The sequence below is a fragment of the Tympanuchus pallidicinctus genome, unplaced genomic scaffold (assembly GCF_026119805.1).
Source record: "Tympanuchus pallidicinctus isolate F22 unplaced genomic scaffold, pur_lepc_1.0 scaffold1, whole genome shotgun sequence".
Lineage (NCBI taxonomy): Eukaryota > Metazoa > Chordata > Aves > Galliformes > Phasianidae > Tympanuchus > Tympanuchus pallidicinctus.
Window position 1 is genome coordinate 60799661 of NW_026294618.1, and position 14202 is coordinate 60813862.

A 14202-nucleotide genomic window follows, 5' to 3' on the forward strand; every position below is an offset into this window, starting at 1 on the left:
AGTCCCAACTCTCTCACCCCCTCCTCATAGGAGAGATGCTCTTGTCCCTTGATAACTGTGGCCCTTTATTGGATGCTCTCCAGAATGTTCATGTCTCTTGTCCTGGGGATTGCCCTGTTTGGTTTCAAAGTATGTTTCACATCCAAGTGAATTAAAACATCATATTTTGCTGACAAGATCTCCAGGAAATCTCATTTATAAAAGAGGTATATGCTAAATTTATACGTTTGCCTTGAGTACTGTAAATCAGTGAGAGAAATTCCCTTTTCAGATTAATATGTATATAGCTCTCAAGACTCCTGCATTCAAATTAACACGTACAGGCATGAGAAGATGATTTAGCTCTGGATCTCTAATGCACTCTCGTAACTACATATAATGATCTTCTACTAATGTTTAATATTTATGAGAGAAAGCAGGCATAACTGCTTTGCTCAAATTTGGTTGAGTCGGCCACTGTACATATATTTTGGAAAGTCTTCCTCCTAACAGACTATACCCCCTTCACAAGTGTAGCTGTCTGCTTCTCCAGCCATGTTTGTGGGCCATATTCCAAATGAGTCATATGGCTAGGTGTAACATTTTGTTCCTTGGTGCTGGGATGCTGCTGAATCTCCAAGTCAGAGCTCTGTAAAGATAATTATTAAAGCCTTTCATATTCCATTCAAACTAAAAAAGCCAGATCTGTAAAGCTCCAAGAAGCCAAATGCACAGTAATAATCTTCTGCTCAGAAAAGAAACTCACTGCTATTTTGCATGCTCCACTTTGTCATAAGTATAAAAACAAAAAAAGGCAGCAAAAAACAAACAAAAAAAACCAACAAAAAGACTTTTGAAGAATCCCTCCTGAATCACAATTAAAGATATAGCTATATAAGTACTGAGTACCCTCATGCTCTCATAGATCTCAGTTCCTCTAAGTACTTAGATGTACTCATGCGCTTCTCTCAAAGTGGTGTATTGGAAATCCTTAGCTATTTTTTAAATAATTATTGCTATTTGGCATAATATGATGTCATATTGAATCAAAATGCTGTACATTCCATTGTTTTCCCAGGATTTGCGAGCAGATTTTGAATCTCATGCTTCCATCTATGCGAGCCTATTGCAATTAAATGAGTCGCTGTTCCCAACAGCTTCCAAACAGTGTGTGAAAGCAATAAAAGAAAAATGTAAAGAGCTGGATGAGAGGTGGAAAGCATTACCTCAAACTGTTGATAAAAGGTTTGTGCTTTAGAGTATTTTTTTATGTGTTAAATGAGAAATTCATATCCAAAATACGAATTTCAATTCTGAAACATAGTTCTACAGTACAACCATTAAGAAAACAAACATGAAAGGATTTAAGAGTGCTCTGTGCTTCTAGGAATGGAGGATGGTGAATCTCACAGATTTATCATGTCTTTTTGCATAACCTCACCCTACTTTTTGATAGATTTCTGTCACAAGGAGTATGAGGCAGGAAATGAGATTAATGTTTTGTTTCCTCAATTATATGTTCCCAACTAACTTCCTAAAGTACTTCCAAAATATGTACTATCTGTTCTTCATTTCTTAATTTTTATTATTTACTTTGTGCAAAGCTATACCTTTGTCCTATAAAACCCATTTTGGATGTTTCATTTTCAGTGAATAGTATAAATTCTCAATTGTTAGGCTTCTGGCTCATCTTCAACTCAAGAATGCTGCCTCTTCTTTTGAAAACATATGTTACTATATATTTAGATTGAAGTTGATTGGTGATGAACATACACATTTTACTGGTTGCAAAGTGACTTAAATAACAGGCCCAGGTTGTTGGCATCTTTTAGATCCTTTATTAATACAATAATTTTACAGTTTAATAATTTTCTACATATCATTTCATGTTGAAAATCATGTAGAGAGATTTCTAAGGAAAGATGTGCAGTGGTCAGATAGCAAGGGCCTTTTTAAGATCAAGGTTTAGAAGCCTAGTTCTACTAGGTGCTGGACCTATTCTTCCTCTGAACCTCCATTTATTTCAGTCCAACTTGAACATTCAGCCTACATTTTTGGACTTTTACCTCAAGTACACTGTTGCAGATAGCATAAACATGCTCTGAGGACTGAATTTTAGCTTGAATATCATCCTCTTTGCTGGGACTACCGTTATGAAGAGAAGTTGAAGGACTTAGTTGCTTAAAGGCCCTTCTAACAGTTGATAGGAACAAAGTGGTAGGAAAGGAAAGATAAACTGGTACTTCCCAGATAAGTAATAAACACAGCAGTCTTAGCATTTGTAATGTAGATTACTGATTCCTTCCACTTGCAGTGATTTTTATGCTATCCAGTTTGCTATGACTTTAATTCTGAGAAATAATTTTTGTCAAGTGCTTTCGTGTTTACATCTGAAATCTTCTAGGATCAACTTCCTTCAGTCTCTTGTTGCTGAGCATGGACAATTTGATGAACTCCTCTGCAGTTTTTCAGAGTGGATTAAGCAGTTTCTTGCTGAACTACAATCCACTTCAGAGATAAACACAGCTGATCAAGAATTAGCTGCATCTCACAATAAGGTAAATTTCTGGATGTAAATATTAAAGCCAGACAAATTGTACCATGCATATAGATAAATATAAATATTTATCTAAAACTATCATAATGTTATTTACCAGTCCTTGAAAGCCAATACTCTGTTGTAGCCACATACACATTTCTATCATTTGACCAGGCTAACACAAAATTATAACTCTGCACTGTGCTTTATATAATCCATTAAATAGTAGTTGTTTTACTTGCAAATTCAATAATAGAATGTTTTCTGAACCTTCAGTTTCAAAAGGAAATGCAGCCCTCCTATTTTCTTTCTTTCCCGTAGAACCATTCAATGGAAATTGAAAGTAAGAAACAGCAGTTACAAAGTCTGAAGGACCTTGTAGATAAACTGTGTGTTTTCAGCTGTCCAGAGGACCAACAGACATTGCAAGGGAAAACTGAAGATTGCTTTCAGATTTTCCAGGAGGCAAATCAAATAACTAACCAAAGAAAAGAGGCTCTGGATCAGCTGCAGGTATTCCTGGAGCTCCATAAAGCTGCATCAAAAAAGCTCCACCAGCTGAGGCAGACAGTGGAGAAAACAGGAAATATGGACAAAGCTAAATCGGATTTACTGGAGAAGGACCTCCATGATGTTATTCAGTCTCTTAACAAGCTGGAATCTATTGCCATCAGTTTGGATGGTTCACTTACTAAGGCCCAGTATCACCTAAAACATGGGATTTCTGAGCAGAGGACCTCCTGCAGGGCTGTGGTAGACCATCTGTACTTAGAACTGGAGGCAGTTCAAAACCTGCTCGGAACAAAACAGAGTGAGGCAGAAGCTCTTGCAACCTTGAGAAGATCTTTCATGGAACGGAAAGAAGAGCTGTTGAAGAATGTTGAAGATACTGAGGAAAAAGCTGACAAAGAGGGCCTAAGAGAAGCAACACTGCAAACCCTTCAGCAAAGGTAGAAACAATATTAATGCTTGAGATTGGTACTTCTTTCTGTTTGGATGGAGGAAGAACATGAGCACAACATTCAACAAGTCCCTCAAATCTTTTATACTGAAATAACAGAGAAGAAAATCTTTGTTATAACACATTATTTTGTTCAAAGGAATACAAACTCCCAGCAGTCACTAGGAATCCCATACAAAATAGATGATTCTCTCCATTCAGAATTGAAGACTGCTGAATGAATCAAAACACTTATTGTAATAAAATACTCATGTAAATATTTTATGATATTTACAAATGACAGCGTGTGGTGAAGACATGTATCTCTACAGATTTGTGTAGCTGTATATGTATTAGGAAAATCAAACTCTGAGCCCAGTTGTTACTTTTTTTTTCTTTTCCTGATACATTTTATCTTCTGAAGATATTTTAGGAAATATTAGAAAAATTGAACTTTATGCACAATAACTCTATGAACAGCTATTTCTGTCAACCTTACCCCTCTTTTTTTCTCACCAGAAAGGGAAAATGAATAAATTTGTAACCTGCATTTTAACTTACAGATTGAGGATCTTTAACCAGTTGGATGAAGAACTCAATTCTCACCAGCATGAACTCCAGTGGCTCATGGACAAAGCAAAGCAAATAGCCCAAAAAGATATAACTCTTGCTCCTGAAATTGACAAAGAGATCAATCATTTAGCATCACTGTGGGAGGATACCAAGAAAGTTATACAGGAAAAGTAAGTAGTGAACAACGAACAAGGAGAGATTTCTTGTGGTGAAAAGAGATTTGTTTATTTGAGTTTGACTTCTTGCCATATTAACCTGTATAAACACTGAGAATAGAATATTCTTCTATCCATTACCTGAACAGAAATAGGCTGTTCTGTGGAATGGAAGGTGAGGAAGGGAAGCCTGTTTTTAGCAGTGGATTATTTTGGTCTCAGTGCAACAGGGATGTAGAATGCAATGTTTTAAACCTGAAGGGATGCTCCCGATAATTGGACTACTAAATGTTAATATTCTAAATGTTGCTAACTGTATGCATTTTCTTGGCTACTCCAAATGTGTTTCAGATTGCATTCTGATTCCCTTATGGTGAATTGCTACATCTCGTTCACCTTCTTTCAGAAATGTGACAATGAATTATGCTAACAGAGCTTTTTCCATTACAGAAAGGAGCAGTCCTGCATTCTTATCGATCTGATAAAGGAGTATCACGGCTTGAAGTCAACAGTGATGAAAGTCATAGACAGTGCTGACAGTGCTTCAGTGATAAAGTCCATTTGGAAGGATCGTGAAGATATCAGGCGAACTTTATCAAAGGTAACTAGATTTTCATTTGAGGGATTTAAATCATCCTTGACTTGAGATTAGCCCCTTTAAAATTCCTTGAATTTACTGTCAGATCTTGATGTTCAGGATTTAAATTTTACTGATTCTGATGGGGAAAGAATATATTCCTTTTTAGTAAGGTCCATGAAGGAATATTTCATTGTTGCTATTTTAACATTTTAGGACCTAAAAGAGCAAAATGTTAATAAATAGAAAAGGCATAAGTTATCTGCTCTTTATATAAAACATCTTATGAAGATATTTTGGTCATAGTATGAGGATGTATTTCCAGTTAAAATACTTTAACCTTTTTCCATATTGGGTAATTGGTTGGAATGGTCAATGAAAGAAAAAGGCTGACTGGAATACTATTGCAAAAAGTATTGCTGTTTCCTCAAATGCAAATCTGGCTCTTATATCTGTCCCTTTCCTTAAAGATACTTATTTGAAGTGATATAATGTTGACATTGACCATTGAGCAAAGATAAGGAATATGAATCCCTTTATTCCATTCATTTCACTAAATCATATTCTTAACATTATAAATCACTATCTAGCTTGTCAGGAATAACAGCTTTGAGTTAAATTCTTTCCATTGATTTGGAAAGTAATTTTATTTCAAAGCCTACTAAGCTCTTCATTAAAAATTCTTCAGTCACACCTCATTCTAAGTTGTGCATATTTATAGCATCTTTTTAATAGACATTTTAAGTAGAACTGCAAGATGGAACATAGCTTGTCTGTCAAAGAAATATGTGAAAATTCATGTCTCTTTAAAATGAGACTTTTTCTGTACAGAATGCCTTGCTACTGCAATGGCAGCCTGAACTAAACCTGAAGTAGTTGGAGCACGATAAGTATTTTGCACAACTCCTACCATAATAACCTAGGAATGGCCATATTGCATCCAGATTAGTAGCTGATCTGTTATATATATATATATATATAAAACAGATCAGTGTTAGATATATATATAAATATATATATACACACACACGTGTGTGTATAGTTATATGTGAGATACTAAAATCCTTTTTCAGATAACTCTTCTAGAAATAGGTGCTTTAAAGATTTCCTCAAGTGTAACACTGCATATGTAGTAGTTCTGAGGAAATAACTTTCCATGATTTTGTCTAATTCCTTTCTAAACAGGTTTGTACTGAATTCTCCTGAGTATTTTGTACTGATATTATTTGTGGTTCTAAATTTTCTTTGTGACACCCTCTGTTTGCTCTGTTGTAATGCAAGAACTGACGCTAAGTACTGATAGTAATATTAAATATTCAGTGAGATGTTCTTACTCTTCAATTTTAGAGTGTAGATTCTGAAGAATAAAAGAATACTTAAATAAAATTGTTTGCCCAAAATCCCATTGATTGCTTGTTATTTAGCAGGAAAAATCTGAAATTCATTACTTCAATCTGTGTGATAACAATTTATCTTAAAAGAACAATTCTAACATTTTATTATTTGTATATTGTGACATAATTGAGCATTAGATAGTATTAGATAGTAAGTTGAATGAAAATCATCAAATGTATAACATATGCCACAGCTTGAGAGATGATGTCTGGAGAACTGGATTTTTTCTTTCATTCTTCAACTCTTCCTTAAATAAGCACATATTTACATCCACAGCACGAAGCCGCCAAGAATGATCTGAGTGATAAACAAAAAGATCTGGATATTTTTACCAATAAAGGAAAACATTTGTTAGCAGAACTGAAAAAAGTGCAAAACTGCGACTGCACTGTGGTGAAAACAGATATGAACTCTACAGTGGACAAATGGTTGGATGTAAGAATCTGGTGTTTTTGCATGGAATACAGTTTATAAGTTGAACAAAGGTTGCAGTACTTGTATTTTCTTAGGACTGAAAAGTGTAATTGTTTGGTAAATTTTACTCTGAAATATATCTTAAAGGGCTAACTGTAAGGTTTTTATACTCACAGTAGTTACAGTTGTGACATACTTTTCCTGTATTTAAAAAGTATGAGTGTAAATGTGATAGATCATATATTTATAGATTTACTCAGTGTACACTTACGAGTGTAAATTTGTATTGTATTCTTGCTGGTATTACTTCATTCAAATAAATTGGACAAAATAAAAAGCTGTAATTCACAAAAAGATGGACCATAAAAGATGTGCCTATATTGAGAGACAACAGTATAGCAGATAAGCTAATATTTTACCTTTTCACATTTATACTGCTTTGTGCTTATATCACATAAGAAAGGTAAGTGTAGCTGTTTTAAAAAGTTTATTGGAATATAAAACTCAGTGAAAACCATAACATTTTAGAAATAGATGCATGATTTTTGTTCATTTTATGATCCAGGAAACTAAATTACAATTCATAATTTAGAAATAGCAGTAAGAGAATTATTTTGCCTAGGCTTTCTGATATTCTCTGATGCACTTGTCTTATAATTGACTTCAAAAGAAAGAAATCTAAAAGTAATTTTTGAATGGTATTAATGTATTCCCCTTTCTTAAAAGGTGTCAGAAAGGATTGAAGACAACATACACCAGCTAAGTTTAGGGGTGTCTCTATGGGATGACATCCTGAAAATTGCAGATGAAATGGATGGATGGTGCACTAACTGCATTTCTCATCTGAATGAAGGCATCAGCAACTTGAGTAACAGTCTGAGAATGGAGGTCATCCTGAAAGACTTTCAGGTGCTTACTCGTAAACTGCCAATAAAAATGTTCTGGGTCAAATTCTCAAGTGATATCAGGCATACAGATAATGCTGTGCTGTTGTAGACTAGCACATTCCCTATCAAGCAAGCAGGGGTATCACTTAATGCAGTGGCTAGCTGATGAGACTCCAGCCCTTTTTTGAAGCTGGCTGTTTCTAGCAGAAACCAGAACCGCACAGATCTTACTCTATCTAAGTTATTTTCACTCTAGCTCTATATGAGTATGTTTTTTACAATGTAAAAAATTTCAAAGAGCCTGGCATTGGACTGAAATATGTTCCCATAGAAACTGCTGGAAATTTTAGACTTTATCTGAAGTTAACCAAAGATCAATTTCTAAAATCTCAGCTTAGAATGTAGATTGTCTAGGCTTTATTCTAAAAGTTATAGTGGACTGAGGTACAGATTTTAATGTCAGTAACATGATGTCCTTCTTTCCTAATAGTGTTGAACACTTCCAGAAGTATAACAAGCATTCAAGAAGTGTTCTGCCAGTTCTGGCTTGAAATGTATAGCACGTCACCCATAGAATGAGTATTATTCTACTTCATTTGAAATAATGTCCTTATGAAGAAGTGCAATAAGTACAACAGAGTATTAAATGGTACTAAATCAGGTTTTCCAAGGACAAACATTGTCTAATATCTTTCTGACAACCATAACAGTTAAACTACCTGAATTAATTACCATTAAAATTGATTTGAAGTGAGAGCAGCTAACACCCAAAACCCAGGTATACCTGATTCACAGGAGGGCCAGAATAGAAAAAGGCATCAGGACTGTGCACAGACTTGCAGTCATAGAATGCACAGTTCATAACACTTTTTTTCTGCTGTCTTTTACAAGGGCCATTTAGCAATCAGAAATAGATGAAGGTGGATAGAAAAAAATGAGCGTATCTCTCACACACTTCATAGCACTGCTCCATGTCTCAATTAGTCAGCTAATGTTATATGTTCCTAGCACAAAATACCACTGGAAGGTTCTACTGGGGCTAGATGAACTTCTACTATTCCAGCACAGAAGTGAAGTAGTTTAAACCTGAAATCCACAGTCCAATTTTTTAACTGGAGTGTCCTGTTGGATTTTTCTAGAAATGAGTCTGGGTAATCTGAACCCCCCAGATTTCTTGCCTAATACTTCAAAACTACAGTTGTACAAATTATGATTTTCTGTTTCACAATGCTATTACTTCTTTAATAAATATAATATTTCTTTGTAATTTGGATTTATATGACTGCAATAAATATAATGTCCTGATGTGTGAGTGTGTATACAACAGCATTTTTAAGTTAGCTCTTATTTTTAATTTTTGACATTTAGTTCTGTGTCTATTTTTTTTTTTTTTTTTTTTTTTTTTGAGCTCCATTCTCCTTAATTAAAACCAGATGGAATGTGTTATACTGTGCATGACACTAAATGGAATCTAACAACAGTAGATTTTTCCAGTGAAATAAACAATGACATTGCCATTTTTATTCAGCTTTATTATTTATGATACTAAAACTGTTAGAGCCTTTTAAATATTGAAAATGTGTGTGATTATTTAATAGAGAGGAAGAGATCTCTGAAGTAAGTCAAATGAAGGAAAAGAAATAGGAGTGTTTTAGTGAAGGAAACCAATAGAATTGTATTTACTGCTAGTTGCTAAATACTGGTAAAATGAAAGGCAATATAACAGTTAATAGAGCAGTCTTCTGAATATTTTAAACCTTATAGTATGGTATGAAACTTTGACTAAATCTCTTTGACAGTCTCAAGTCAAGGATAAAGAACAGAAGTTGGAGGAGCTTAGCTCTAAAATTTCAGAACTCAAAGAACTGACTCATAGTCAAGAGCCTCCTGCAGATCTCCAGGTAAAACAAAGTTCTTGTGATTCACAGACTGTTCAAATGGCTAAGAAGAAACTCCTTTTGAAATTTCTGTCTCTCCTGTACTGCCTTTTTCTTTGAAGGCGACAGATACAACACTCTGTGGGCATCAGTTTGTTGTATGTTTTTTTCCATATTCTTCATTTTAGACTTTTCTGAAAAAGAATGCCATGAAGTAATTGAACATTAGAGGTGTAAAAGTATTTTTATCAAGTCAAAATTGAATAAGTACCTCAGAAGGTAGCTGGACAAATCTGATTCAGATAATCTCTACAATGTACAACCTTAAACAACTTTAAGCCAAATCATATGTGAGCGCAAACACATTTTGCCTCCTTAAAATAATTATAATGCAGTGGAAGTATGTGTATTTATCAAACCAGAATTAATATTTAGTAGTCTGAAATTAATGCACTGAGCTAACTGTTACTAAAGTGGAGTAAAACAGGTCACTGAAAGTGAGCTGTTGAACTTTTGTGACTGGCTAGGTCCATATTTTGGGCAAATGCAAAACAACAGTATGACTATTTTAGATGTTAGATTTCAAAAGGAAATGGTATGCAAGATCTAAGCTTTCAGTATGTCAGAAGTATTATAAGATAAACTGACTTCTGTGATTTCTACAGATATTTCCAGGAAAATGTAATAATAGACAATTACTTTTAAAATATGTATCAGATTTTAACTGAACATAATCTAACACTCATGTCTTGTCCATATTATGCAGTGATCATAAACATTAGCCTAATTATAGAACAGAACCCTGTAGTCTGAAGATGTTCAAGCTGTGTGGAAATGCTTATGTTCTCCTAAATGTTTCCTTTGTGTGAGCGGTTCAGAAGCTTCAGATTTAAGTTATGTTTATAATAAATTGAATATCTGATCACTCATAACCCAAAACCTAGAGCATGTTATTTTGCAAATATCTAATTGCTGAATGTGATAAATATAATAAAATGCACATATATACAGTACAATAGTTGTGGATATGAACTTACGAGTTTTTGGTTTACTTTTAATTGGTAAAATGTACGCAATCAACATCTGCTAGAATTTCATATTTTGCAGTAGTTAAACTTATTTACGGGCAATATTCAAACTGATTTTTTGTGTTGTTTTCAATCTTAATCTGCTTTGTACTGAGATTTTTTAAACCTCAGAGCTTTTGTATCTCACTAATATATCGTTTTACAGAGCTAGTTGTATTTATGTTAGCAGTATTCATACTCTTTATAAACGGCAAATTAGTAAAAGAAAGAAAGGTCAGCTGTTTAATATTTCAGACATTGATAATAATTCAACAGCTTGCACTCTGGCTTTTCAGAAGTTAGGATCCCTTTTTTGGATCAATGTATATCTAAGATTTAATCCTGAATGGTCATTTTATATTAATGTAAGCATATTTAGACATGGAACACATTATTAAAGTGTGTAACTTTCCTACCTTTTATCTTATTCAATAGATTTTCACTTCTTATAATGTGTATTTTTTTTTAATTTAAATGTTTTAAAAATTAACACTTTGCTTTTAGTTTATAGAATCAGATTTAAGGCAAAAACTGGAACATGTCAAAGAAATGTCACAGACAGCAAAAGAGACACTAAAAGATTTCAGTTCTCAGAAGATGCAGTTACAGAAGTTTATTGACAAGATGACACACTGGTTAATAGAAACGGAAGAGACACTTTTAAGATGCTCACGTAACCTGGATCCTGAAGCTCTAAATCTAGTAAAGGTCAGTGCTGAAGAAAATGAACATACTTTTTTCCTAATGAGATTAACTTTGTTTTTTGTTGGAATTTTTACTAGCTAGGTACAACAGTTAAGCTTTATATTTCATTTTCACTTGATAAAAAAAGTACATACCTTAGAGGTGTATTTGTGACAAACCATGCTGAGATTTTTTCCATTGTGAGCTTGGTTTAATGCTGATATACCAGCCAATTCAAATTCAATTTGATGATGAATATTCCTCTCTAGTCTGACAAAAACTTCCTTTCATTCAGAAGTCCCAGCAAATTCCAATGTCATAGTGCATCTCAGGTGTAATTCCAAACTGTGCTGAAAATTATTATTGTTATTCAACATGCTTTACACTTACTATTTTAAAAATAAAATATCAAGCCATGTGAAATAGCACTTTCATATTTCTGTGCTGACTGTTTAGTTTCAAGAATTCATCTCATTTGGAAAATTCAGGAAGCTTGATCCAGTACTTCTGTTGATTATGATTAGTACTTGTAACGCACCATAAAAGGAAAGAGCACAAAGGAGGAGAAAGAATGCTTGAGAAAGTAGAGGGCTCTATTGTTTCTTTACAGATGTCATATTTGTGTTATAACTTCATTTTCAGGAAACACAAAAAGACCTGCAGCTCCAGCAGAGCACCATTGATTCAACCCGTGAGAACCTCAACAGACTGTGTCGCAAGTACCATTCTGTAGAGCTAGAAACTCTTGGTGGCACTGTCACTTCACTAATAAAGAAGTATGAAGCTGTGAATCAGCTCTGTTCCAGAACACAGGCCAACATACAAGAGTGCTTGGAAAAACATTTCCTCTGTGAGTCTTCAGGCTTGCTAACAAACCGTTAGCCCATAGTCATGAATCATTTGGGAGCCTGCCTGAGTTTCCAGTGATGTCATTTGCAATTATAACGTTATTTTTGTATGCAGCCTTTCAAAAAGTTAACAGATTGCCATATCCTATTTGCTACGAAACCAAGCATTATACAAAAACAGAATTCAACATAAAATATTTCTGAAAGGCAAGCTTACTTTCTTCAATACCTACGTATGTTGCTGCTTCATAGTCTCAGATTCTCCTGTTTTAGTATTCATCTCTACTAAACACAAACACTTTGAGTATTCACCAGTTGGAGATTTATTTAGCCAAATGGAGATAGTAAGTCCCCATCTGAAGAAGTTCCTGGGCTTCCTGAAAAATCATTGGAGAGAAACAGGCAATTTTATATCTTAGACATTAAAATACTAACCTAGATGTTTATCTAATGTTAAATTGGAATAAATAGCAGCCTGGAATTGTCTGTCTTTCCCATCAACTATAAAGAGAAGCCCAATGTGAGTGTTCTATTTGGATGTTTTGTGAATTGTGCTACCCAAGGTCACTGAAGACAGTGAGATTCATCCTTTTAGCTTTTACTTGGGGGACCAGATGGATAAATTAAGTGGGAAAGGCAGCTGGATCAACAGAATTGTGATAAAGATGCTTTGTAAAAAAAATATGATCTTTATTCTTTTTTATTAAATAGATACTATGCAAGAATTCCAGGAATGGTTTTCTGATGTGAAGGCTGCAGTAAAAGAATTATCTGACAGGTCTGGAGATAGCAAAGCCATAGAGGCAAAGCTGCATGATTTGCAGGTATAGTTAACAAATCAAAAACCAGTAACAAGTGATATAACTATGCATAGATATCAAATTTTCTCTCTTAATTTGTAGAAACCATCGTACTCAATGATTTTATTTCTGAAAAATAATATAAAAATAAATCAACACAGCAATACATACTTTAGAGGAAATACAGTGGAAATTGTTTACTGTTCTGAAAGATCGGACTGAAGTTTATGTATAACTGAATCATTCTTGTTTGTGATTTTTATTGTTTCATTTTGTTTGTTTTGCATTCATTCTTTTCCTTTTTCTATTCCTTCTATACCTTCTACTTCAGATGAACCATGTTGTGTCAAATATAGCCTGTATTGATTTTTTGCTGGGATAGAGAACAAATGTAGCAGATAGCTAATGTAAACGGCTATATAATATAATATATAATATTTTTATATATTATATAAATATAATTTTACAAATATATAAAATATATTATAAAATTATATATTATATATAAATATTCTATAAATATAATATATAAACAGCTAACGTAATTTCTAAAATACCTATTATTTTCAGCTTACTTCAGAGAAGACAGAACTACTTTGTGATAGGAAAATTGAGCTTTGTGAATTGTAGTAGCACTTAAAACACTTTATTTGAACTTTCTACTTGGAATCTTTTCCTCACCAAACATGGTTCTCAGCTTATTAAAATCTAACCACTTCTAATATAAATTTTGCTTGTCTTTATTAAGTCTTGAAAGTTTAAACAGTGTTCTTTCACCATACAGAGTGTGCTGGATTCTCTTAGTGAGGGGCAAAACAAGTTAGATGCTGCCTCCAAGGAAGGAGAAAACTTGTACACTTGCTTACCTCAACCAGCTGTGATCCATATTCAGGAGCAAGTAGCAAAGTCTAATCAGAACTTCAAAGAATTCCTCAGTCAGTGTCTGAATGATAAGCAGGCTCTGGAAGCTTGTGCCTCATACCTGGGAAGGTGAGTTGCAGACAGACTGCATGAAATTTTCAAGCTGTAGAAATACAATTGCAATTTACTGTTAACTAATTCTGTTTGCTCTTTTTCTTTGGAAATATTTAGCAACAAACAAAAAACAGGTCATATATGAGGAAGAATTGTGAGCTCATATGATCCCAAATAAATAGTTGAAATCTCAGTAATTTAAATGCAATTTCCTGGAATGAAAAAATGAATTTTCAGGTTCTGCCTGGATGTTTGAAGATAGTGTGTGCTTTCTACAAAGCATATGCCTGTCCTATACCATTCCAAATAAACATATTTCCCAAAAAGCTAGTAAGAAAACATTCTTAATTTAGCACTTTTAATTGGAATTTTGAGAGTTTAAATGCTTTTAAGTATAATTAGATTCAAAACTGCTGCTAGCTGAAAGCAAAGTTAGTGTAGCAATAACGGGTAAGAGATCAAGATGAGATGATATGCCTTCATATAAGTAAA

The 14202-nt window shown here is 33.8% G+C and overlaps 1 protein-coding gene and 1 long non-coding RNA gene across 3 annotated transcripts in view; one reads left to right on the top strand and one right to left on the bottom strand.

Moving 5' to 3' along the window:
* SYNE1 (spectrin repeat containing nuclear envelope protein 1) overlaps positions 1–14202 on the top strand; it is a 282683-nt gene that overhangs the window by 108598 nt on the left and 159883 nt on the right. Inside the window, exons 38-49 of the mRNA XM_052694476.1 lie at positions 1058–1224; positions 2384–2537; positions 2840–3468; positions 4022–4201; positions 4637–4787; positions 6435–6593; positions 7299–7481; positions 9259–9360; positions 10908–11111; positions 11730–11937; positions 12647–12759; positions 13520–13725. Coding sequence (XP_052550436.1) covers positions 1058–1224; positions 2384–2537; positions 2840–3468; positions 4022–4201; positions 4637–4787; positions 6435–6593; positions 7299–7481; positions 9259–9360; positions 10908–11111; positions 11730–11937; positions 12647–12759; positions 13520–13725 — 2456 coding nt within the window. The remainder of the gene's footprint in view (positions 1–1057; positions 1225–2383; positions 2538–2839; positions 3469–4021; positions 4202–4636; positions 4788–6434; positions 6594–7298; positions 7482–9258; positions 9361–10907; positions 11112–11729; positions 11938–12646; positions 12760–13519; positions 13726–14202) is intronic.
* On the bottom strand, positions 3196–13714 carry LOC128086268 (uncharacterized). Of its 2 annotated transcripts, none has more exons than XR_008209316.1 (4): positions 13602–13714; positions 11243–11432; positions 4020–4131; positions 3196–3310 (listed from the first exon to the last, which is right to left on the bottom strand). It is a non-coding gene; the product is annotated as an uncharacterized LOC128086268 (long non-coding RNA). The 2 variants fall into 2 exon arrangements; XR_008209315.1 differs by having other exon boundaries at positions 11243–11437; positions 13602–13681.